This window comes from Buteo buteo, chromosome 5 (genome assembly GCF_964188355.1).
Source record: "Buteo buteo chromosome 5, bButBut1.hap1.1, whole genome shotgun sequence".
Classification (NCBI taxonomy): Eukaryota; Metazoa; Chordata; class Aves; order Accipitriformes; family Accipitridae; genus Buteo; species Buteo buteo.
In genome coordinates this window covers 23558820-23585768 of record NC_134175.1, presented here as the reverse complement: position 1 = coordinate 23585768, position 26949 = coordinate 23558820, and the positions used below count along the sequence as shown (strand labels likewise).

Below are 26949 nucleotides of genomic sequence, written 5' to 3'. Positions count from 1 at the left end.
CGCCGCGCGGTGAGCCGGGGGCTGTAGTTCTGGGGCGGGAGCCGGGCGGAAGCCATCGGGGTCCTTCCTCAGTCGCCGCTTGATTACACGCGGGGCTGTCGCCCGTCGGCCTCGGGCGGCGGCGAGGAGGAGGAGCGCCGGAGGAAGCGCGGGGCGGGTAAGAGGTGCTCGGCGCCGATTCGGGGCGGCTCTGTCGCCTCAGGGGCAATTTAGCGAGCTCCCCCCTCTCTGTCCCCTCGCGTTAACCCCTTCAGGGCCGCGCCCTCCCTCCCCTCTCCCTCGGGGCCGTTCCCCGCCGAGCCGCGGCACCAGCCAGGCTCTGCTGGGGCGCCCGCTGTGCCTGGCGCAGGCTGCCGAGGTACGGCGGGCCGCGGTGGGCGTCCGGCGGCGGGCGTCCGGCGGCTTCCATGCGGTTGGTGGCGTGGGAGGAGGGCGTCTGAGGGTGAGGCAGCGTCCTGGGCCGGCCGGCCCTGCGGCGCCGGGGAAGCTGTGCTGTCCCGTGCAGCGTGCCCTCCGGGGAGGGGAGGCAAATAAAGAATTCCTCTTCCTTTCTGGCGTTGCAGCTGACAGAACTGTTTTCGCCGTGGTAATGTCGATAGATGCTGTGTTAAGCTTTACCCGTCCGATAAATGTGCTTAGGTTGCAGTCAGGTGCTAGACTCTGGCTGCGAATGGTGGCTGCGACTGCAGGCGTGGTGGCTGCTGTGACCTTCAGCGTGCGCCAGAGTCCCTTCCTGCGCTGGCAGTACCCACAATGGTATGGGCTCTCCTTGGACGTTTCTCTCACCGCTCTTAGAAGGCAAGGCTTGATGACGTTCTAGTTGTGGTCCTGCTTACGCGTCGGTTTGAGGGCAAGGAGATTTGGGGTTCTATCCGGTTTTTAATCGCATTGTTACATTCTGATGAGCTGATTGAACTGTAGTAACTGTCAGTAAATGTCTTTTATTCTGTCAGCCATCCTAGTGCAAAAGTGCTATGTGGAGTTGCATCTTTGTGGTTTTATTTTTTTAATGCAATCTTCCACTGTTGCATACGTGCTTTTTTTTTTTGGTCACATTTCAGAGTTACTCTTGGCTGATTGTGAGAGTCTGATGCGGATACTTAACATACTAGTAAATAACTTTTCACACATTACAAGGCAACATAGTCAATTTTAGGTTTGCTTTCAGATACTTGTTATCTTTCAAAAGATGTGTTTCTGAGTAAAAGCAGGTAGACTTCTTTTTAATGACATTTTAGCACTGAAGCTAAATTGGAAAAAAAAATCAATTTCCAATTTCTGAAATTTGTCAACTCTCTAGTGGTGGTGTCATCTATTAGAACTGTATTTATCAAATTTCTGTTATGAGTATCTGAAAATATGACTTAAAAAGTAGAGTGGAAAATGACAGACTTTTCTGATAGTGGTTTGCCTGTAATAGAGGGCTTGCTGGGATGAATATTGTGCAGTAGGAGGACTGTCTTTCAGGAAGGAAAAACGTGATTCATTGATTAGTTTTCCAAGATGACACAAAAATAGCAATTTTGCAGAGATTGTTACAAAAGAGATGACAGATCCTTTTATCTAGTTAGATTGCTAGTGATACGCTTGTGACTGAGTCATATAGATCAGTCTGGTTTATTCTAATAAATACAGAATCGTAACTGTTAAAATGCGGAGCACTGGCTGGGTTATATAATAAGAAACTTAAACCACTTCCTTGAGTGAATTCAGCTATGCATCAACTGAAAGAATTAGTGATTTCAGGTAACTTAAATGTTATTTAAGTTCACTTCAAGTATACTTTATAGAGAACAAGCTTCAATTTTAAAAGAAGCCTCTAACAACTTTTATAGTGAAATATTAGCACAGTACTTGCCTCAAGAGCATGTATCCCATTTTTGTACTCTCTAAGCAACAGATACTGGATTCATGACAGTTCCTTTTTTCTCTGAAAAAGAGATTGTTTCCCCTGTGATCATAACATTACTACATGTACACATTATTTCTTGCAGGTAGACTTTTTTCTTTCGAAAGAAGAAAACCTGTAAGAAATAATGTGTACACATAGTAATGTTATGATTGTGCATTTATGGAAAATAATTAGGAATTGATAAAACTTGATATGGGTATTTCATGTAGGTAGCATTCATAGTTTCAGATGAAATTAGACTTCAGTTAAGTATATGCTTTTTTTACCCTGTGTGCTAAGGGTGGTATAGACAGTCTCTAAGCATGTAGGACTTAAAAAAAATAATCTTACTATCAGACTGTAGTATTCAACAGTATACATGTATACAAATACATAAAGCATATATACATGTACTTAACAGGTAGTTTTTCCACTTATGGAGAATACGGATTATTACAAATGACTGAAAAGGAGAAACAGTGAGTCTGTCTTGGCATAACTCTGGATAAGAAGGATGAGGGAACTGTTGTGGCCAGCTTCATGACCTCAGTGATATTCATCATCCTCTAAGAGGTTTTCTCCAGCTTCCCTGCTGAGTCCTTATCCCCATCCCAAATTAAAAAACATCCAGGAGATGTGTGTGGTTTGGTTTTGTTTTGTTTTCTTACAGTTCCTTTTTTATACCATATTATTTATAGTGGAAGGTCTGTTGCAGGGTTGCTTACGATTATTATTATTAGGATTGTGTTGGCGTATTCTTTTAAATGTTTTTTTTTCTTTACATGAGAGAAACGCAAGCACTAAGTAGGTTTCTGTAGAGATAGTAGTGGCTGAAAAGAACAGGTGTTAGGGATGGAGGAAGTGTTAAATGTGATAGACAAAGTTCATGTTGACATAGATTTGTTTTTCAGTATATAATCCTTTGTCCTTCATTTCATACTATATAGCGTTGAAGGATTTGGCCTCTGCCCCTGAGCACTAGTCCCAGGAATGTTTTGGCAGCAATTCAGCGTGGTCATGTTTGCTATAAGAACTGTTTCATTAACCTTGAAATGCAAAATATGTTTATTGTTATTAGTTGGCTTGATGCCATTCCAATTTTAGTAATGGAAAAAGTACTCTGTTAATGACTTGATACAATGGGTTTTTTAATTGCATATTTACATAGCCGTAAATTCAGCATCCCAGAATAATTGACTCATTCAGTTGGCTTTCTTTTGGAAAATGGATGTTGCCTTTTCTCTTAATCAAGTTAGAATCTTCTTTGTTGTTGAAATTTTGTTTGTATTAATTGTGGCCTGATGTCTTGCATCCTGTAATTGTACAAAGGAGCAGATCTAGTTTAGTCTTTCCAAGTGCTTGTGAGGCGTCAACTGCTCTCAACAAATGGAAGACAGCAGGAATAACAGGATATTTATGTTTGAGTTTGGATGATTGTCAAAAAGATGCCAATATTTTGGATATGTTTTTAACTTTATGCACAAAGAAATGAACCCATTTGTTCGTCTACGGTTTCCAGCAACTGATAAACCTGTAAAACTCATAAAAAACCATCTCATAAACTTGTAAAAGCAATTCATCTCACCTTTCTGATAATTCAAATTTGAATTAGAGTTCTCTAGTGCTAGAATGTCTTCAGAATTACGTTCTGAAATAAGATTGAATTGTTCAAAGCGGTAGTTATAAAGAGAAGACAATTTTAAATATTTTATAGCTATTTCAACTTTTCAAAGGCTTTACTCAATATTGCTTTTGCAAATTAATCTTGACTGACATCTTGCAACTTATTGAAGGAAAAACTAATAAAATCTCTGATCATGTGGTCAGGAGAGCTCATTTTGTCTCTTTGCTACTAAGATCAAATAATGTGTTGAAATATCAGTGTTTTAATGAAATATGTGTTCAGGAGAACTCATTTTGTCTCTTTGCTACTAAGATCAAATAATGTGCTGAAATATCAGTGTTTTAATGAAATATGTGATTCCTATTCTTCTAGTTTTTCTTTTTTTAACCTATATGTTATGACATCTTAACCATTTAGTAGACAGTTGATGTGTATTTCTCGTAATGCTTTTAACATGTTTTTCTAGCCCTTCTTATTTTTTTGTTGGCTGTGCTTTAATTTTTGTAGTTTTCATTGGGAGTTTTGTCAGGTCTTTTTATAACGTTGGTGAACACTAAGACTGTTGTTGCTTGGCTCATAAGTGATAGTTCTCCATGCTTTTTAAAATAATTCTTGGAATGAATGGGCTCCAGCTTTGCCTTTTGAGTTTCTTTCGCATTTCCCATGCACAGATGATCTAGCAAACCTCAGAGCAACTTGGATTCTTTGGGGCAGATGCGAAAGGCCTAGGACTAGTTCTCACTTCTACACAATGTCTTTTTCTTAGGTACTGCTGGTTTTAGCTTACTGTTTCAAGCTGCATGATAGTTGAAATGTGAAACGCACATCATGGAGTCAAATTTAATTTAGAGAGCACAGAAGTACACAGATTGAGATAGATATGTATGTATTCATATATATAAAACGTTGTCTGATACTTCTGTTTCTCTTGAGCCTTCCTTGAAGAAAGCCTCCTGAGAGCACCACTCCTGCATATAGGCCGTTCTCCACTATTTGAATTCTCCTTGGTTTTTCCATGTTCAGTTAACCTATTTGTAAAAGACTCAAACATCAATGGGAAATTGGCATATGAGGGAGTAGGGGGACAAAACTGATAAGAAGTATAACTGTGTGGAATGAATATAATACATTTACAGTGGAAATAATCTTTATTTATAAAGATTAAAAATAATACCTGAGAAAGTTTTCTGGCTTCTATTTTGGACACGTCTTTCAGCATGATTTAACAGTTTTAATTTCTAGACTGTCTTTTTACAGCACGGTCATGTATTTTAAAGCCATGTTGTAAATTTTATGGGTTTTATCCAAATGTATTTAATTATAGTTGTAACTTACAGAAGGAATCTGCACTTAGGAAATAGTTTCATAGCTGCAGAGTAAAGGGGTCATGGAGTTACTTTCAGGGTGGTACTGCACAGTGCATTAGCCGGTTGAATTTCCAGAGAAGTTGCCCCATGGCACACTAAACTAAAGCTATGAGAAGCATTGGAAATGTGAGCATTAATTTTTATTGTGTTTGCTTATCTAGCAAACTTCTCAAAGGTTCTACAAATGAGGTTGCCCTTTCAATTCAATAGCTTGATGTTGGCCTGAAGCTCTAGAAATTTGAGCCGAATGATGTTTTTCTTTTTCTTTTTTTTTTCCCCCTCTTTGGCTGACCTGAGATTGACCCGCAACAAATAGTGTTTCTGCTTTGCACTACATAGAAGAGAGATTAAATCCAACCTTGAGAGGAAGTAGCATTCATTTTTACATTATTAAAACTCAAAGGAAGAAGATTCAATCAGAGTTGTGAAGAAACTGTCCTATGCCACTGAATTTTGTCTCACTCTATGGTGACTACGGTGATAAAATCATCTTGGCTATGTGAATCTACAGCAGACTTAAGTGTTGTCTTCTGCTGTATTGAGTTGTTTTAGATTTGTGTGTGTGTGTGTGTGTGTAGTTTATGCTTTTCAGCAATCCATTTAAAAAACAGCCTCTTGAAAAAAATCACAAACTAGTGTTAGAAGCAGCTATACATTCAGATAGCAAATGTTTCTGAAGTCTGTCTTGCTGTTTTTAGTAAGTGTGTAATATGGATAATAAAACTGGTAAATGAAGTACATATATAAAGAAGTAAATGACAAAGCAAGAAGATACTGCTCACAAGTGTGAGCTGACCTTAATGGAAGAAAGTTCTTTTTTGATCTCCTGCCAAAGTCCACAAGCAGATGAACTGGCAGGCTCCAGGCTTTCTTTAAAAAGCTCCTGCACTGTCGACTTTGATCTTGTCAAGTAAGAGGTTGCTACAGACAGCAAGAAAAGCCTGAGACTATTGTGCTCGGTGATGGGAGATCTTGGGGAAACTGTTAAGAGCAAAATTGAAATTAATGTAAGTTTTCAAGAGAATTTTGTGTTTGAGTGTAGGAGGACTTTTGTTCTCTTTCATTTTATATTTTCCTGTCATCTAGGACTACTCTTGTGTTTTACATGGAAGATGATTGATCGGTCTTGGCAAGGGAACAGCAGAATTTTTACTTTATTAAACTGTCCTGATAGGTTATCTCATTTAGTCATGGTAACGTCATTTCTGGTTTAAATGAGTCTAAAGGGGAAGAGATTAAAGCAAACAGTCCTATAAAACTTTTTTTTAACAATCAAAATGCTAAGAATGACAGTTTTGAAGTCCTGCCTTTAGAATCCATCACTTTAAATTAATTTAGTAGCCTGAAGAAAATTTCTGTTTAGTTGGAGCTGCTGTCCTTTAGAGTAAAAGGGAAATGCCTCATTTCAGTGAATGAACCTGTCATACACTAAATATTATATGGAAGAGGAGGAATGGTATAGACAAATAGGTAATTGACAAAGTTGATGCTCAAGGTGAGATGTTATGTCTGCAGGGAAAAGACATATTTTTAATGCTACATTTTACATGTAATGTGTAAACTGAGGATTAAAATGTTTGGGGTTTTTTTTGTTTGTTTTTTTACTTTAGTGTAAACTGAGGATTAAAATGTTTGGGGTTTTTTGTTTCTTTGTTTTTTTGCTTTAGTTTTTTTGGTTAAATGATAGTACAGGAAGGAGATTCAGACTGAAAGAGACAAAGTCGCATTAATTTCCCTGTCTTGTTTGAAACTTTGGCATTCTCTTTATTTCTAGATGGTGGATGAGCTGAGAAGCTTGTGAAGCTTACATGAAATATCCTATAGATACTTCGACTTATCAATAGTAGCCCAGATGAAATAAGCATGTCCTAAGATGGCAATAGGTCTGGAGTATGAACTAGTCTACAGAAGTGAGTTGATGCCAGATTTGTTAATGTCTTGGTGGCTTGATGGCTCTCAGTTACTCTCTCTCTAAACCAAAGTCATCTACCAAAGCAATAAAGGGATGGTGCACAACCTGACTACAGAATGCTATTTCCAAAGAAGTGAACTGTGAAGAAAGGACTCATGAATTTTGATCACGGGGTCTTAGAGACCGTCTCTGGTAAGTTGAAGAATTAACTGTTACAAATCCTGAATGTATCTAACATGTTATAGAACACCAACCTGAAGACAACCTGAAGTTTCACATTCGTTGTATTACTTATCTGATATTGCAAATGAATAAAAATGGTGAGTCCTCTTAACTAGCTTGTAAAATCAGCTTCCACTCTAAAATGTTGTTTGTAAAATTCTTGGTGTCAATAATCAACGTTGACATTTTTCCATTGAAAGATACTGAAGATAATATTAATCTTTAGTGGAAATGTTGGAAAGATAATAATCATATACCTTTGATATGCAGTATTTTAGCAACTTAGAATTAATGTTTTGGGGTTTTTTTTGTAGTAATTATGAAGAGGTGGGGGGAGGGGGAGCAGACACAGGAAGGGCTAAACTTCCTTTCCAGGATTTTGAGTATCATGTTTCTCAGACCATGATTCTGTATGGATGATAATGGAATTTTATACTTGTTCCCTAATTCCAAGGCCGTATTCAGTTGATTTTTATAGTTACTTTAAGATTATTTACATCTATGTTCATTACCAAAAAAAAAAAAAAAAGGATAAACAGAAGAACAAGAAAAATGTGAATTTCCTTCAGAAAAGGGAAGTGTAACCATGCTAAAGCCAATGAAACCTTACAAAATCTATAGCTGGTAAAATGTAGGTCTCTGTTTTAGCTCAATGAAGAGGAAGAGATAGAAACTGAAACTCATTACATACATCATATTCAAGAAGTCAGAGAGAATCCTGGAAAGCTGGTCTAGCCATGAAGTTGTGGAGTCAGTTGGGGGTGAGGAGCTTACAAATATTACAGTGTAAATCAAGTACTGATTCAGTAAGTATTCTGGTAATTTGTCCAGTACAGAATAATTCTTTTCAAATCTACTAAAGGTTTATAAAATGTTTTATAGTATATAGAATTTATATTAGCAATGTTAGCAATGTTAAATATATGTCATATTTAACAGCAATGTACTATTACTGGCATTTACTCACTTTCAGATGTCTGCTCCAGTGAGGACCTTCCTGAGGTAGAGTTGGTGAGCATGCTAGAAGAACAGTTGCCAGATTACAAGTTACGAGTGGATTCTCTGTATCTGTATGAAAATCAAGACTGGATTCAGCCCCCTGCCTGCCATGGCCATCTTCCTGAAATCACTTCTCCAGTTCGTGATGAGGAACCCTTCCGTTACATGAGTGAGTATATCTGGGCCTAGGCTTTTTTCTTTTTTTTTTTCATTTACTGAAGAGAAAACTGTAAACATAAAATTAATATTATTAATACTATAAAGTGTTCAAGTCTAGAAAACTTTGGACAGGTGGAAGAAAAAGCTGAGTTCAGGGGCAGTGCTTATAGTTCAGCACTGCACTTCTAAGGGCTGACCTAGCATGTTCTGTGGCTGCCTGATCATTAGATTTCACGTAGAAATAAGAGTTGGAACAACTGATAGTGAAAAAGAGGCAGGAGCCTAGAATTGCATTAGATTAGATGTAATGTGAGAGGCATGGAGTATGCAGCAGCTCTGTTTTCAGGAACGTGAATGATGCTGTGGTTCTTTTGTTGATGTTTGCCCTGATGTTTTGTGTCAGTGTGGCTTTTGAAATGCTTTTAATGATATGGTTTCATCTGGAGATAGAAATGGTGTGAATGCCAGATAAGTGGGTAACAGATCGGTGTTGATCCCTGCCTTCCAGTGTTGAAAATACTAAGTAACTTATCCTTAAACCTAGCAGATCATAAGAAAGAAAATGCACAGCTTCCGATCACATGAAGAAACCTTTAATATGTTAAAAATCAAATGTATAGAAGGGTGCCAGAAGAAATGAACACTTACTTGCCCGTAGTTAGAAATGGGGAAGTCCTGGTTCCTCCATATATTGGAACTATTGGAACAAACCACTTGGGAGAGTGAACTTGGTATTTATATACAATCTGTGATGATTACCTCTTCTTCATACATGCCACTTCTGAAAGGGTGTTGTTGTTGTTGTTTGTGCTTTAAGCCTCCACCCAGGGTGTATAGCAAATGAGTAAGTAAAAGTAAAATATTACCTCCTAAGAATGCAGTACTTGACAATTTAAAGCAATCTCGTTATCAATTGAACTTGCAGGCTTAGAACTCTCTTTAACTGTGGAAAGTGTTTGGAAAGCTGCTTAATGTTTATTGCTCGGTCTGTTTCTGATAATAATATTGCAAGCATAAATGATTTTTCAGCTGAGTGAACACTTTTGTAGTTCACTGAAAGCAGTTGTGTAGTCAGTGGGGTGTGTACTTGCCTCTAAGTTTTAGTTATAAAGAGGTGGGATTGGTGTCTGTCAGTGGTGGAAGGAACTTTACATCAAAGGTGGCTCTGCTGGAGCTCTCCAGTCAATACCTGCAGTTCCAGTGTGATGAAACACAGAGCTCAGAGAAGGACCTTCAGTCAGTGTGAGCCTGCATTTCCAAACTGCAGTGAGAGGGAGGGCTTTTATCAACAATGTTTTAACGAAGGTAGTCATGTATTATTTGGCTGTCAAGGTACTACAGAAGGTGGTGTCTTCCCCTTTCGCCCAGTGAGAAGTTCTTTTTAACTATAGAATGTGTCCTGTGAAAATAGTAAACTGCCTGTGAGAGTTTTATGAATAGTTGCCATAGATGTTTTCTTGACACTTTCGAAAATGAGCTGTAAAAATGACTGACATTAAGTCAAGAGGTAACTGTTAGGCATAACATACAAAACTAATTCTATCATTTAAGAACACTGTCATAACTGTTGAGTCATATAAACTCAAGATAAATGCAGTTTATGTTTCTCTTAGAAAATGTCCAAAGAGGTTGAATGTAGTAGTCATCATACTAGCTTTTTTGAGCCTAGTAACTGCAAGGGAGATACTGAGAAGGTCCCAGACAAATACAGATGTAAATCAAGATCTAGTTATAATCATTGCTGAGTAGCTTGTTAGGTGAAATTTGTATCTTTTTCTGTTGACTGGAATTGGCAATAAATGTGACAATGACACTCTTGAAGCGTAACCTGGTTTTTTTATATATGTCTCCCCCTCCCTATATATGTATGGAAACATTTTTATAACTTTTTCCTAAAGAGAATGCTAGACTCATGGTTTGAGTGAATTTATAGTTGACATCCAAGGTAAAAAAAAAAAAAACACAATGCAACAGTTATTGCACTTGTGCTCCTCCTCTTTTTATGGCTGCTGCTGCCTATTAGAAGGTTTATCCAATGACCAGCTGAGTTCCCACTGGCAGTGTTTCCAGTGAGGTGGAAGAATATTTTCTGCTTCAGCTGTGGTGGCATAAGAAACCCTGAATTACAAAAAGTCTGTCCTTAGAACTACCTTGTATGTGTGAGTAAAGGGACATGGCACAACATAACAAGAATATTAACCAAAATGAAGAGATGCTTGCAGCTTTCACTTGGCAAGGTGAGTGAGGGGAGATTGCGCATGTGTGTGTTCACAAGAGAGAATTATAACAAGCTATGTATAATTTTGATCCTGTACTGTGAGAAAATAACAAAAGTTGTATAGAGCTAAGTTTCAAAGCTGTTAGTTCTGTGATTTCATTTATCAGAGTAAATATATTTGCTATTGATTTTAGGAACCTACCTACCAGGGTGACCTTGTATGTAATTAGAGTAAATCTTTATTAAGGTGACTTAGCACTGGATAGAAACTTTTAACTTCTTATCACCTGGTGGGAGCAGTTACCACAGGAGTGCTGGCTATAATACTCTGCCTGTAATGGCTGAAATTTACTTATGTACGTGCAGTGAATTTTCCAAATACTAGTAAGCCAGATGAGTTTGGAGTCCCCTCTCAGCAACTGGTATCAGTAACCAAACAGTACAGTAAAATTGACCTCCCAAATGCATGTTATGATACTGATAGATAGGTACTTTAAATTTTGTGAAGAGTTTCTATTTTTGCCTGACTTAGAAATACGATTAGTAAATGGCACTGCTGTAAGTTCAAAGCTCCTAAATACTTGTGTTGGGTTTTTATGCCTACTGATCGACTTGATAAAAACCATTTGATTTGTTAGTTTGATTTATTTTTCTGTTAAGCTCTAAGAGAAACAGTTCAGTAAACCTTTTTCTTCTATATTGTTCTTTCTGTTCTCGTGTCTTTCAAGACTGCAATAAAGTTTCTTTCTATTCTAAAATGCAACTTGTTTTTGATCCTAGCATAATCTTAGTGTTATGTTCTAAAAGGTTAATTATGGACATTATGTATGTAAAGGACATACATAGCTTATATAACATAAATAAATAAAGTTAGTGTGCACTTCAGTTTGGCACTTCACTATCTCATAACTAAGTGCGCAGTCCTCAACAAGAACAAAGAAAAAAAAACGAGTACCAATACCACTATGTATTCAGAGTATGAATCAGATTTAAACAAGGTAGAAGAGTCAAGGAAATCTTCAGAAATAGATTTAGGCTGAATCCATAGTAATATCATTTTGCAGTGCAGTGATGATGGAATTAGTTTCAAAACAGGTTAACTTAGACCTTCAGTTGATTCAGATACTTCTATATTTGTTAAATTTATATTGCTGCTTTCTTTACTTTTATGATCCTGATTCCAAAAAGCAAAAATAGCAAATTTTTCTTGAACTTGGACAAGGAAAAACATCCATCACCTGCAAGTGAGATGTATAATTCTGCCTCTGAAGGGAATCATACCTAAATGGTTCTTTAAAAGTTCTCAGAAAGTTTTAATAGTGTAAAAAGTATGTTTACACATGCATTTATTTTTTGGTGGTGGTGATGCATGCAAATAAATCACCTATTTCTTTATATTTTAATTCTTTCTCCTCGTTGTTCTTTTTTTCCCTCCATATCTTTCATTTTCTGTCACTTTAGCTCTTATTGAACTTCCTTCCTCCTCCTTGGCTGGATCTCACAAATTTGCTCAAGGTAATTAAGGTTTCTTCTTTGCTAGCATCTTCTATTTATCAGGACAAGAACCAGAGCAGACCAGTACTTTGTGTTTTAGCACTGTGTTTTGTTCAGAGTTGTCGCAGATTCTTCACTTGTTTATTCTTGACTCAATTCTATTTTTCAAATCCTACTTGTTCTCAGTTTTTTAATAGTTTTACAAACTCTTCAAATTTCAGAGTCACTCAATCAGTAAGATAGGATTCAATGCTACATCTAAATTGCAGACATACATTATCCTGTTTCTTTTTAACTGTTTCTAAGATGATCAAGCATTTAATAAATACATTTTCATGACTAGTCTCTGGGGTCTCCATACTTCCTGTCTATAGCTGTTACACACACTAAAGCAAATTTTGTTTCAAGGGTGAAGTCTGCAGGTGTGTTCAGATATATTTGCATATGCTCCAATATATTCTTTCCTCTCTCCCCAGCAGGCTGGATGATTCAATAGCTTAGCTGTATTCAAAAAGTTGATTTTAAGAGATTTTTCTCCTTTTTCTAAATTTGAAGTATGTGTGAGCACCCCAAGTTTTATCTAATATTGCTGAAAGCTGTAAATGTTCAATACCTCAATGTGTCAGTCTCCCAAATGAGTATTGTTTCCTATTGCTGAAGTTAAGATGCATTTTCATAGCCTCTGCTAGTTTCATCAACTAAGTACTGTATTTGTATATAAACAATATCCTCTTGAGTTTTAGCTCTCTCCCTTCCCAGCAGTCTTCTTTGTACTTAAGCTACTTCAGTAAGCATGTTTTTCTCTTCTCAGTTCTTGGCACAGATAATGTGGAGCAGAAAACCTACAGTGATGCTGACATGGTCAAACATCTATTAGCTGAGGTATGCTTGTCTCTGTAATGCTATGTTAATACATTTGAGGACAGGTATTTGAGGAAGGGTTTTATTCAGCTACTGGAAATTTTGGTTCAGTTATCTTCAGGAGCTGCTTATCAAACACATGGATAATGATAAGCTGCCCATTTGGTTGCACCATCTCAGAAACAAAGTTTAGCAAAACTGTGGGCACCCATGGAGCCAGTGAGGTGTAAGAAAGAAACAGCTTTCTTCTGCTTTCTTGTTGCTCCTTTGCTTCTACCCTCTCATTACTATTCAAGTTAAGCAGTCTGTTCTGGAGAAAGTGTCACTTGAAAGACCATAGGCCTAAGTATATGTGACTTCTTTGTATGATTCAACAGAGCCCATATAACCTCTCCAGTCCGCGGCACAAAACCCAAAACTGTTGTCAGGTTTGGTGCTTTCCCCTCTCTCTCTTACTGCAAATGACTGTGGAAGAGAATGTGCTATATCAAGAAATGCACTTACAGACATGTTCTGGATCCAAATGATGAAGCATTAATCGTTGTTCTAACAATATTGATTCATTTGAGAGCGAAGGGGGATCTCAGAGTGGTGATGCATTAAACAGTCACTAGGAAAATCTGAAACTACTCTGAATTTAAACCTTATCTGATCAAAAGTAGACATTTGTTCTCATTTTGTGAGCAGAAAGATCGGGACCTGGAACTGGCAGCTCGAATTGGGCAAGCCCTCCTTAAGCGAAACCATCTGTTGACGGAACAGAATGAAACACTGGAAGAACAGTTGGGACAAACTTTAGATCGAGTGAGTGATTTATTGATTTTTTCCTTTCTTTCTTTCTTTCTTTTTTTTTCTTTTTATGATGACTGTAAGAGGATTAATATAAATATATTATTTTATTGTGCAAGCAGGTGATTGCTGCTCTTAAACTAGAGAATTATACTTAGATGTCATTCTCCTAATTGTCATCATTCAATCAGCTTTCTTGGTCCAAGACATGACAATGAAGACTTCATATTGTAATTACTCAGAAATTATGAGAAAGTTAGGTATTGTTATGATGTATCTACAGCAGGATTGCATTTTCAAAGTGTTTGTTTTGACCATCAGTCTGATATCCCACCATTAAACTAAGAATCTAATAATCTAAGTCAAAATAAATAGTTGAAATCTGACATGACCTGCTACATAACAACTTCACAGGTGAGGAAATAGCCAGAAAATGAGCTGCCTTAACGGGGTGTTTACACTAAGAATAAATAAATAAATAAAATATTATGAAAACTGAATCCTGCTCAAGATCTTTACTCCATCTCTTCCTTTAAGCACAGATTCTTGATGAATCTTTTCTTTGTTTTTCTTTCTTAAAAAATAATTAAATAGTTGACAAACGATAAAGTATCTTAAGTTTTTTAACCTTGGGGTCAACAGATGTAGTCTAAGTTACAGTGAAATGGATTCAGCTGCTTGTATAAAACAGTATGCTGGTAATAAAAACATAATTATCTGTAGGAGAGCATAAACTTATGTATTCATATAAAAATTGAGATATGCAAAATAGAATTTATCTAAATTAGATCTGTCTTTTCTCTTGTTTTTATTTGTCCTACAGTTCATTTAATGTATAGACTGGGAGGTACCAGTATATACATATAAATAGATGTCTATCAGTCCTTTTCTCCAGGAAGTTACAGTTCAGAAAAATGGTCATAATCAAATTGATAGTTAGCACGTTAAAATGTAAACATGTATCAAAGCAGCTGGAAAATTATTTTGAAGTAAACTATTAAAAAGAAGGTTCTGTTGTCCATTCTTCTGTCATCTTGAATTTTCAGTCTCCCTTACAGTGTTAAAACTATGATTTGGTGAACTTCCTATAAAATAAATAGAGGTTGAATCTTCTTTGAAAATATAAATCAGGATCATGACTTGTGAGCTATTTTTTAATCTAATTTTAGACTGGAGCAGTGATGTTCCAAGAGGCTGCATGAATAATACACTGTAATATTGTGTAGCTAAAGTATATTTCATAAGCTGTTGATCTTCTTTTGTCATAGGTTAACCAACTGCAGCACGAACTGTCAAAGAAGGATGACCTGCTTCGTATTGTTTCGATTGCTTCTGAGGAGAGTGAAACAGATTCCAGCTGTTCCACACCACTTCGTTTCAATGAGTCTTTCAATGTATCACACGATCTGTTGCAGCTGGATGTCTTGCAAGATAAACTCAGAGAGCTGGAAGAGGAGAACCTTGCTCTCCGATCAAAGGTACATCTGAATTACAGTGTATACCATATATGCTGGATATGAAATAAATCAGGATGGTTAAAAAATCCAGCATCTGGGTTTCTCTGGAAGTGTGTGACTATTTTGTATTGCTGTATACAGATCATACCCAAACAAGTTCCCTCCACCTCCACATTCTTCTGTTACCTTCACTACTCCTCACTATCTCCAGAGTCCTCTAGTAGTCAATGCCTTTATGGTATGCAAAAGAATATGGAAACATATATAAGCATCCAGCAAAAGTACTTGGACCCATCAGGCCCTCAAGCTTGTCTGACAAGTTTTGATACAAATCTGACTGCAATTAGTAGTAGTATTTTGGGAATTCCATTGTGTTGCCGTTACATTTTTGTCAGCCTATCTAGTTGGGCAATATGGAGAAAAGCTGTTCTACTGAGAGCTTTTCAGTGCCATAAAAGATTTGACTAACATAATTCAGTTTTTAAGATTCCTTTGCCTTAACAAGTTTTGAAGCAAATTTAATTGCTTTCTTCTGATTACTGTGCTGGTTTACTTTCCCTACCAAATGACATATTTTTGCAAGAATTTTTTATTAAAGGTGAGAGATCAGATTTTGTTCATGTGTCTGTGTGTCTTTTACTCAAAAGACCTATACAATTCAGGGAAACAGGTTATGGTGGAAAGAATGGTTAGGAAGTATGGCCAGATGCATAGAAATTATAAAGACAGTTAAAGGGGAGACTCTTCAGTTGCAAGAATTTCAGAAATAAAAATTTATAACAGTAATATATGTATAGATAAACTGAAATTGGAATACCAATAATTTTCTTGAAGGCTTGCCATCTGAAGACAGAAACCATTACATATGAAGAGAAAGAACAGCAGCTGGTCAATGACTGTGTCAAAGAACTCCGTGAGTATCCAGGCTGTATCTTGCAATGGCAAAATGGTATTTGAAATACCTAGTGCCGACACCTTCTTAGTTATCCCTGAATCAAAAAAATGAGCTTCAGTAATTTATGCCAATTATTCAAGTCTTGCTCTTTACTCAAGTGCAAAGTTGTTTCTGTATTTCATGAAGTTTCACTCTGGCATTCAACTTCAGGTATGTGTACTGTGTTTAGAGAGAGAAGATGAACACAACATCTAATGTCCATAAACCTCCTAAACTGAAGCCTACAGACACTGGAAAATCAACAAAATATACTTCTTGTACAGAGTATTCAGCACACTTGACACTGAAATGTATCAGTACATAGACTCTTAAATGCTCATTCTAAATCACTCTGTGTCTATGAACACAGTAGTTTATTTTTAAAATATCAGTTATGAACCAAATTTAAATTGGCAAGTATTTTAATTTGTCTAGAACAGTTGTCTGTATTTGCTTTGGGGACTACTTATTTGCAAAGAATTGCAGCTACTCTTACGCAAATGCATTTAAGTATTCTGAAACAATAAGGAACAATCCTTTTTTTTGTGTGATGATTGTGTAACCCGGTGGTACAATTTTTAATCTGTAGTCATTTGATGTGTGCTACTTCCTTTGTGCATAATAACCTTAAGCATATATTTTAAGATATTTTTTTCTATACAACCACCATAAAGAAGACTGGGTTGCTGCTTGATTTTTCTTGTTTCAGATGACCATAAAATACTATGAATTGATACTTAGTTGGCTTTTTATTTACTCCGTTCCCTCTGAGAAAATATGTATCCTTTGCAAATAGAAGTTATTTCATACAAGCTCTCCTATTTTCCTTCAATGAGAATGTCTGTGAGTTCTGTTTTGTCCAATTCTGTAGCACATGTAGGCATGCTAGGTAACTTGGACTCACAGAAAGAATCTTCTCCCAAAGGATGTCTAGTCTACAGCCTTAAAATTTGTATCTTCAGGAAAAAGGTATCTGACTTTTGAGCTTAAATATCCACAGGCCTATGGGCAGGACCTTGTTCTGCAGTAAATCTGTGAGGTACAATAACCACTAAATTTGTAGTGTGATCTTCATGCAAAATTGATCAGACTTTATTATGACTTTGCTATGCTTTCAGGGCAAGTATACAAGCAAGACTAAGTCCATAAAAATATTTCAACTTTTTGAGTTGCTTTGTCATCTCACTTGATGAAGTGCTTGCTCAAAGGAAGGAAGAAACTGGAAATTGTATGCAGTGGGTGTTTGGGGAATAGATACTGACCAGAATCAAGAGCTAAACAGTTGTATGTTACACTTGACCAGGTCTGACAAAATGCCTTTGCATACAGAGAATGGTAGTTAACAACAAGATCAGTTCAGAGCCTGATTTCTTCAGCATATTCCAAGTCTGGCCTTGCTCATGAGCCAGTATGTCATTTAAAATTGTTTATAGCAGCTGACCTTGGATTTTTTACTGTCATTTCACTTACCTGTGATATGTATTTCAGGTTCTGCGTGCTTAGATCTTAATATGTTACACCTGCATTTGAAGTTAACTCTCTTTCTTTTCCTCCTCCCCACTGTTTTGTCTTTTCTTTAGGGATGTTCTGAGACACCTACTCTTATGTACTACAAATTGATTTCCTTAGCGTATTGGTCATTTTGCAGATTGTTGTTGACTTTCACTCATCTTTTCTGGGATTTGGGTTTGGTTTCATTTGGTTTGGGTTTTAGTTGTGTGTTGGGAGAAGCTCTCTACTAAGTTCCTTTTATGTTTTGTAGGGCAAACAAATGCTCAAATTTCCAGAATAACAGAGGAGTTGTCAGAGAAGAGTGAGGAGTTGGTTCGCTACCAGGAAGAGATCTCATCCCTCTTGTCTCAGATTGTTGATCTTCAACATAAACTCAAAGAAGTAAGGGAATGCTGATGAAGAGTGTACGCGCGTGTGTGTGTGTGTGTGTGCTTGCGTGTGCATGCCAGTGCTTACAGCAGGTAAAAATTGACTTGCAAGCCAGGGGTTTACACTGCAAGAGGGTGGCTGTTTTAGGAAAGTATGGCAGAGGATTAACTCTCTTGGGGAAATTGGCTGAGAAAATGATGAGCACCTTTTTGTGCTTTCAGCATGTGATTGAAAAGGAAGAGCTGAAACTTCACTTACAAGCTTCCAAAGATGCTCAGAGACAACTGACAGCAGAGGTACTTAAGGTTTCTGTATATATACATTTAGATAAATGTTTAGAATAGAATACAAGAGAAGAAAGAGAGAATGAGAACTATAGTTTTTTAATTATGTAGGGCTTTTCATTTTTCATTGTGGTTGGAGACATATGATTGGAGGAAAAGAATAATTATTTTTATTTAAGTCTACACAAATATTTTTGTAGTTCACAGGAATATGAAAGGCAAAGAAGGTGTTCCAAGTAGGGAGATCTTACTATTCTTAGGAGAAAAAGACTGGTTTAGTATGAATATTACTGATCATATCAACAATACTGTTGCTCATTAGATTTTAAGGAAGTTCTCTTTTTTGCTTCTTTTGCATCAGCAGCTACTGTATTTGCAGAGTTTTTTGATGTATTTTCCTTTGGATTTTATCCTACTTTTTCCTCTTTCAAGTCTTAATTTGGACTTCATGCTTCACCACTAAAAATCAGTGCGGGTGCTATGTTGGCCATTGTCCGTTCCAGATGTTGGCATGTGCTTTGCAGTTGGAAAAATATTACAGTGTTGAATCAGTCAATAGAGATTTCTGTAGGAGTTAATTCCATTTCAGTCTGTCTTTTCTTTGAAGCTTACTGGTATCACATGATGTCCTCTTTTCTCTTTCAGCTACATGAGTTGCAAGATCGGAATGCAGAGTGTCTAGGGATGTTGCACGAATCACAAGAAGAATTGAAGCTGCTGCGCAGCAGGGCCAGCTCTGTTGCTTGTCTCTGCCACTCCCAGTCATGTGGAGCATTTCCTGTGGTAATAAATACCGCTAGCATGGCATATACCTACTGGCACATACGGCCTGTAGCAGCATACAACTGTATGAGTAAAACAGCCATGACAGGAGCTGCAGCAGGAACTACTTTGTAGTAGGCAATGGAGCTGAGCTAGTGGTTTTTCAATTCTTTAATACGTACACTTTTGAGAATTTTATGTATTAGGAAACTAATCATTCACGTGCTATCTTGTGATATTAAAACTATTTTTACTTTTTATATACCTTTTCTGTTAAATATGGAAATTGGCATGTTCTACAGCTAGTGCTCAGTTGTGCTAATATATTGTTCAATGTTATGTGAATTTTATAACTTGACAGTGTTTCTTTAAGAAGCAAAGCATCTTTTCAAGAGTTCAAAGAGTATTTTTCTTCCTTTATGTAGTTTACGATGTAATTTTATGCCCTTATCTTGTGAGATTAAATTTTTAGCATCATCAGAAATGCATGACCTTAGACTAATTGCCAGAGATGACTAAACCAATGGAAAAAGGTTAAAGGCATTTATTTTCCTCTTCTTATTAGTGTCAAGTATGTTCTGATTCCTGTACTCTCAAAAATTTCTCGGCTGTGCTGGGAATTTGTCAGGTTTTGGTTGGTTCTGTGTATACAGAATCCCTCATGTACATGTTTGGCCTTGTAAGAAATGGTCATAAAATTGTAGCTTAACTTAAGAAACCAACATAAAGAGTACCAAGAAAAAGCAGATGTTGCTAATGAAAACTGAACCCATACTGGTTATACATAGGTGTAGTTATGGTGGAAAACTCCCCCCCCATGCCCTTCAGAGACCAAAGGATTTTATCTGAAACGCACTGATAGCGGGAAAACAAATGGAGATTTTTTGAGTGTTTTTTTTAGAGATGTTTTCTTCTAAAATTGCTAGGAGGAAGACTTGAATCCAATTTGTCAACTCTTCTGGTTTCCATTTTTCTCTAGGATTCCCTTGCAGCAGAAATTGAGGGGACAATGCGGAAGGAATTGAGTCAGGGTGATGAATCTGTCCTCTCCAAGCAAAAGTATGTTTTCAGATCTCTATGTGCTCTTTCAGTATTTTTCCATATGCTTGTATTAAGTAAGGTGAAACTGATTTTTGGAAATCTATAAATGTGAATGTTCCCTCTATAATAATTTTTCTGCGTAACTTAATAAAAAAAAGCTTTGTAGTATTTGGTAATCTTTTCAACTTTGAAACCTACTATTCTTATTTGATTCTATGAAGAAGTTGAGAATTTGCTAAAAGGGTGTTATTTCTTCTTTAATTTGTGAGTTTTTTTGATGCAAATTCTCTGATGCACAGCACTAGTTTTATCCCTTTTAATGCTTATAGAAAAATTCTCAGGCAAATGAAACTATAGCTGAAAGACTAGTAACAGTTTCCAAAGCCCTGTTCCTGGATCTCTTACTTCTAAGCAAGAAGTAAAAAATTAAATATATGCTTCTGAAAGCATATACAAATTAAATAAATAAAAAATATGCTCCTGAAAGTTCTCAAGTGGTTATCAATAGAGGTTCAGTCTTTCAGGTCGAAGTAAGCGGTAATTCTGATATTTAATAGAGCAGTACTCCTGAAAACAGTGACTTAGGCAATCCTGTTTTTCTGGGCTTAAATCTTTTTAGTCAGGTGTCTGCAGACTTTTGAAAGTCTGTTGTTCAGAGCTTTTTCTTTATTGTATCTTTTTCAAAATGCTTCTGAAAACCACATTTGTTTGCTTGTCTTTTCTGCAGGGTTCAACAGAAACGAGTATTTGACACTGTCAAGGTTGCTAATGTGACTCGTGGCCGCTCCTCTTCCTTTCCTGCCCCATTGCCAATCCCTGGATCTAATCGGTCAAGTGTTGTTATGACAGCAAAGCCCTTCCAGTCTGGTGTACATCAGTTGGAGAGCCACACACAGATGACCCACAGGAGCAGCTCTGAGAAGAATTTGAAGTAGGAAACACAGCCTGTTATCTTCTTTCTAAACTAACTGATTCAAAACTAAATCCAGGCTGGACCTCTGCTGTGTAAGAGAGAAATAGTTAATTTAATGGTCTTAATATCTATTATTATTTGATGTTTCTCACAGAGACACTCATAATCCTGGCCAGCCAGGAACCCCTGGAGACAATGACTTAGTCAGAGCTCTGCATAGGCTCTCCCTCCGTCGTCAGAACTACCTGAGTGAGAAGCAGTTCTTCAAGGAGGAATGGGAGCGAAAAATGCATTTGCTGGCTGAGCAGAAAGAAGGGGCTAGTGGCTGTAGTACACCAACAGAAAGCTGTTTTTCCCTGGGTACAAACTCAGAATTCACTGATCTTTCTACCAGCTCTAGTAATCTCCGTGTGCTCCTACCAGAAAAATTGCAAATTGTCAAACCCATTGAAGGTAAGAGGATGATCTTCCTTCTGTCATCAGCAGAAAAGGATTTCACATTAATTTGCCAACTAAATCTTTTGTTAGTGTGCATATAGCTAGGTATGATACGCAGTAAGAGGAAGCCAACCAGCTCATCAATATCACTTTCTACTTGGCTTTCTTATATGGTGCTAAGTGTTAGGCTTTTTCTTGGCATTGTCATCCAAGTGCACCATGTGTATCACCAGTGTCGGCACTAGTTGACTGGAGTTGTTTTGACCATGAATTCTTGTAACTCAATACAATAGTAGGTAATGGCTCTCTGAGACTCTTCTCTTTTGTCACACCAGGATCTCAGACCCTTTTTCACTGGCAGCAGCTTGCTCGACCCAACCTAGGCACCATTCTTGACCCAAGACCAGGTGTTGTTACAAAAGGTTTTACCCCTCTGTCTGATGATACTGTGTACCACATCTCTGACTTGGAGGAGGATGATGAGGAAGAAGGTGAAGGAGGTATAACATTTCAAGTGCAACAGTCCTTCCCGGAGGAAAAGAAATGTACAGTGGCAAAGCCAGTGGCAGGGATTTTCCTACCACCTATTACTTCAGCAGCAGTACCACTCACTGGTAAGAAGAATGGTTAGTGTTTTCTTCTTTCTATTTTGCAGTGTCTTTTTCTCAATGGAAGGTATTTGACCTTGCAACAATGCTGTCTTTGCTGTCTTTGTTCTTTACTTAAAAAAAAATAAAAAATAACAGTGATAATAACATTATCTTAAACTTTGCTCTGATTAATTCTTATCTGTCTTTATTTTTCCCCTCAATGGATGTAAATTCTCCATGTTGCAGCCTCAAATCCAGGGAAGTGTCTGTCTTCTACAAATTCCACATTTACCTTTACTACATGTAGGATCCTTCACCCATCTGATGTCACTCAAGTTACTCCCAGGTATGATGACTGTTGACATCCTAAATGTTGCTGCATAGGGTTAAACAGTTGCTTTCTGGCTTCTGATACATGGACCAGTTTTAAAATACATGAAGGCACCTAGGCAACACATAGGATGTTCCTTATACAAATAGTTGGAATTACAAAGGGGAAACTTGAAATTCTCTAGACTGAGAGTTAAAACAGGTTAGGGTAACTTAAGGAAGTAAATTTAAGGTCTTAAATACCAAATGCCTTGTATCGTATGCCTATTGTAAAAAAAAAAAATTGATTCTATGATAATTTTTTTCCCAATTCTGTCATAATTTTTTTAAACTAAGTTATTACTTGACATCTATGTTGATATTCCATCTAATACAGTATAGGTGACCACAGAAGGTAAATTCATTGGTACTTACACCAAAACCTCTCTGTCAGCCTCATATCTTCTAAATATTTTGCAGAACAATAATTCCGCATCTACTAAAGTTGAAACTGTCACAGCTAATAGCAATAGTTTACTTTTTTTCAAGCCTTCTGTATACTAAAAGGCAAATACAGAGCAGAGCAGGTATAAAGATGTCTAATGTGTGCATCTTCTCTGTTGCATTTTTATTTTATTTCAGCTCCATCAGTGCCCCATTTTCACTTGGAAATACTGGCAGCAGTATTGGAAACCCAGTTGTGAGCAGTCCAGCCATTTCTTACAGGCTTAGTATTGGAGAATTTCTCACCAACAGAAGAGATTCAACTACTACTTTCAGCAGCACAAGCAGTCTGGCTAAACTTTTGCAAGAACGAGGCATCTCTGCCAAGGTTTATGATAGCCCCGTATTAGAAAAACTGCCTCTGCTACAGCCCGCTCGAACTCTCCCCATTCCTTCTACTCCACCAAACTCTCCCTCGCGTTCACCTTGTCCTTCCCCTCCACTGTTTGAGCCTCGAGTGCATCACTCGGAAAACTTCCTGGCTTCTCGGCCAGCAGAAACATTCTTGCAGGAAATGTATGGCCTAAAGCCCTCCCGTAATGCTCCAGACGTGGGCCAGCTAAAGATGAACCTAGTGGACAGACTGAAGAGGCTGGGTATTGCCAGGGTGATCAAGCCCCCTGAGATACAGGACCACAGGAAGAATCAGGGGCCAGAGGTTAGCTTGCGGAGGCAGGACTCGGCTGTGTTTTTAAATGCAGGTAGCAACTTAATGGCGGGACTGAGAAGAAACCAGAGTCTTCCAGCCATGATTGGGGCATTGGGAGCTCCAGTTTGCACACAGTCATCAAAAATGGATATCCTGAAGGAGGACTGACTGGTCTGAAAAATGATTGACTTTTAGCATAGTAAATAATACATGAGGGATAAACACCCAGTACATGCATCGTTAGGTGTGTTACAGAAGAGTTGGAGAAGGCATGTGCATGTTAAAGATGTGGGAGAGAGAAGCATGGGGATCAAGAAGAAAAAGAACATTGCTTGGGTTTGAGAAAGAAGGCTTATGTGGAAGATAAGAAAAAAGAAACCAAAGCTTAGTTTTGAGACCCCCTTCAGCATCTGTCTTAACTGAAGCAAAAATAAAAGACCATTGTAGATATTCTCAGTATTTTAACCTTTTAAACCGAATGTGTAGAACTGTCTTGCAGGTGCTGTTCTATTTTTTCCACCATATGACCATAGTATTCTACTAGTTGTTAGCAGTCAGGCTGTATCATTTAAATGTAATACTAAAATAACAGTCAGTCTGACCAGCTTTATTGGTCCAAGTTCCTCTCTGTAGCAAACAAATATGAAAACTCGGATTTTTTTTTTTTATTCTTGTATTTTCCATTTCAGAAACTGTACTCTTTTGAACTCCTCCCCACTTTGAGAAGCAAGGGAGAGACCTTTAGCTCTATGTAAGAAAACAATACTTCTGTTTATGAACACAGAAACTGGTGGTCAGGATTTATATTTTGAAAGAGTGCAATTGTGCTAGTGAGGTATTAACAGAAGTTAATTTCTTTCCAGAGCTTCTGAACCACACAGAGGAAGGTGCAATGAATAAGAATTAAGAAGCAGGAAAGTATGTATTAGGGTGAAAACTTCAAGCTAAGAAATCTTTCCAAAGTTGCTGTGCATCTTTTTAAATTAGAGTATTTTTGCACACACAAAAAAATCTCAGGCACATTTCAGTATTACAAAAGGAAATAAAACCTAGGTGCTTGATTCAGGGTTTCTTTTTATTTGACATAAGCGGAGAGCATTTACTTCAAGACAAGTGTTGGAAATTCAGTAACCTGACTCTTCTCTTGACAGGTAGACATTATGTATATTTGAGAGTTCTGCAGTAAGCTTCATGCCTTTCATTTGTTTATTTCTGATTTTAGGCAGGATTTTGTTTAAAAGATTTCATTAAGAGCAAAATTTACCAGTCTCTAGAAACAGAAGGATGAAAGCTAGTGTTCTTTGTAGCATTTTAATGAACATAAATCAATTTTGCTATGTTGAAATCCTGTGTTTTGATGGTGGAGAGTGGTTCTGAACCTGATTCTGAACAAAGCTGAGGCAGACTTTCCATCTCAAAAGAGAAGTCAATTTTAGAAATCTGGTTTCTGAGTGGTAATCAGCAAAATATTACTGCCCATGCTGCTTTTTTGATTCTTTCCTGTCCAAGGTTCTAGTCATAACTGAATAATCTACAATAGATCTACAGTGTAACTTAAAGAAGAAAACAAGTTTGCCCAGATTTCCTTGGAGGAACAGATCTTTCCTAGTGACCTGAGTGGAAACAGGTTCTTTATGTAATTTTTCACTGTACCTGTCAACATTTTAAAATTATTTTTAAGTTTAGGTTCCATACATTTAAAAATTATTTTTAAGTTTAGTTTCCATACAATTAGATAAAACAGTCAAAGTTTACCTTCCTTGTTACAGTGTATGTGGGACATAGCTGGTACCTGTCTGGGTACATGGTGTGAAGCATCAGTATAATTACACTGATTAGCATTTGCTGTAAGGCACATCCACCATAATCAGCACCCTTGTTGCTGCAGGGTTGAGTGGAGTAGGGTAGGAAAAGAAAGCTTCTTAACCTGATTTATAGGAAATTTGTAATGTGGCCTTTCTGCTTTTACAGTTCTATAGATCTTGTGATGACTCTTTGATATAACAGTCTTTTTTGTAAAAGGAAAAGGAGTAACCACATCAAACTTGCACAGGGATTCTTAGCAGAAACTTGTCTGTTAGCAGCGCACAGAAATATTTCAGGAACTCCTGGAGTTGCCTTTTGCTCTCTAAGCAAAATCTTACACTTATAAAAGGTGAATTTTATTTAAAATACTGTATACGGGTTAATTTTGTTTTTTTAAAATGAAAAATATTTAATTTCTTCATGTATTTATGTTTGTATGTACTTAGCTGTGCATGGGGTCTTGCCTAGCTAAATAAGGTAAGAGTGAAAGGAGTGGGGGGAGGCAGTTTTGCTCTCCAGTGAGCTAAGACAGGTACGTCTGCTGTGTATTTGTAACTTCTAGGGAAACAACAGGAATGAGTTAATGGAAGATGAGACAGTTTGGTATCAACAGAGAAGTGTATAGTGTGTCAATAACATGTCCATTTTATGTGTGTTTATTAGAGGAATACATATAAGTTACTGATAAATTTTTGAAAGTATTATACTGTGTTTCTAACTAGCTTTATTAGATAACTCCAGCCATTGGATCATTCTGTGTGTTATCAGCAGAAATAGCAAATCAGCTAAATCAGAATTCCTTTGGCAGACCCAGGTTTCAGTTAAAATTAATCTAAGAGCACATTAATTAAATGCCTGTTTGTCTTTGGGATGCTTCCATATTCCATAGCCCAACAATATAAACTGGTTCAGTTCAAACAATACTATGGATATGTCGAGAGGGGTTTTTTTGTTTGTTTTCTGTAGGATGATGTATCATCAGATACTTAAGGGAAGAAGAAAATGGAAGGATCTGTATATCATTGTGTGTTTATCTGGTTGGTTGATGCTGTGGTGCAGCGTTGCTGAAATTGCGTCATGCGTTTATACCTTTGGATGGTCACGTGCATTTTGTATATATATATATGCCTAGCTTGCAGCAACGGGGAAAATTAGTGGTATTTCCAAGTTTACCGTTTTGTGCCAAAACCTAGAAGATAAACTTTTTTGAGTAACATGCGTGTTTCAGAGAACATATTAAAAGTTGCCATCATTCTAGGAACAGATTTGGCTTCTGTTGCCTCCTGTAAGAGAGGAGACAAACTTGTATGACTAAGATAGCCGAGATCCTGCACAAGATCTTTTGATCCTACACAAGTGTGATTTGGTTGAGCGGGAGGTAGAGCTAGAAGGAATGGAGAATTGCATTTTGGAAAGGTTCTATTGTCTTGTAGGTTTGAGACAAAAACAGATGCTAGAAAGGACAGACTTACTCATTCTTGTGAAAGTTTCAAGAGATGGAAGGAAATTATTGTAGTATTTATCTTTATTCAGATTGGCTTAAACCAGGCACAAATTTATAGCTTTCTAGTTTCACTGTTTTTGTTAAACTCAGTGATGCCTGCATGCTCAAAAATACCTGTAGTCAAAGTGAAAAGTCTACTGGAGTCAAACAGCAGCAGAGAGGGAAGGAGAATATTGGGTTGGGGCCTCATTTGGCTGTTACACAAAGGGATTACACACAATATTTGAACAGTCTGGGAACTTCATGGTATTTTTTTTTTCATCTGCTTTTTGCACTTACTGTTGTTTCATAGTGGAATGTAAATTTGATAATAAACATGTATAACATGCCATTTTTCAGTA

General features: G+C 37.2%; 1 protein-coding gene across 5 annotated transcripts; it reads left to right on the top strand.

The window, feature by feature from the left end:
• The first annotated feature begins 99 nt into the window (after window positions 1–99).
• TRAK2 (trafficking kinesin protein 2) lies at window positions 100–26949 on the top strand. Of its 5 annotated transcripts, XM_075028150.1 has the most exons (18): window positions 100–157; window positions 6657–6986; window positions 7665–7822; window positions 7990–8184; window positions 11854–11907; window positions 12698–12768; window positions 13435–13551; window positions 14805–15014; window positions 15828–15906; window positions 17690–17820; window positions 18030–18104; window positions 18738–18875; window positions 19834–19913; window positions 20623–20826; window positions 20963–21261; window positions 21582–21872; window positions 22083–22182; window positions 22788–26949. In XM_075028150.1, the coding sequence occupies exons 4-18, from the start codon at window positions 8034–8036 to the stop codon at window positions 23464–23466; spliced, it is 2679 nt and encodes an 892-aa protein (XP_074884251.1). In that variant the 5' UTR covers window positions 100–157; window positions 6657–6986; window positions 7665–7822; window positions 7990–8033; the 3' UTR covers window positions 23467–26949. The 5 variants fall into 5 exon arrangements, with proteins under 5 accessions (XP_074884251.1, XP_074884249.1, XP_074884247.1 ...); XM_075028148.1 differs by lacking the exon at window positions 7665–7822 and having other exon boundaries at window positions 21582–21860; XM_075028146.1 differs by lacking the exon at window positions 7665–7822.

Bases quoted from the DNA above. Each gene is read 5' to 3' on its own strand.
- TRAK2 (XM_075028146.1), top strand. From the start codon at position 6,950: ATGAATTTTGATCACGGGGTCTTAGAGACCGTCTCTG. The intron at 15,907-17,689 runs GTGAGTATCCAG...TATGTTTTGTAG, and splicing joins TGACTGTGTCAAAGAACTCC to GGCAAACAAATGCTCAAATT. The intron at 18,876-19,833 runs GTAATAAATACC...ATTTTTCTCTAG, and splicing joins CATGTGGAGCATTTCCTGTG to GATTCCCTTGCAGCAGAAAT.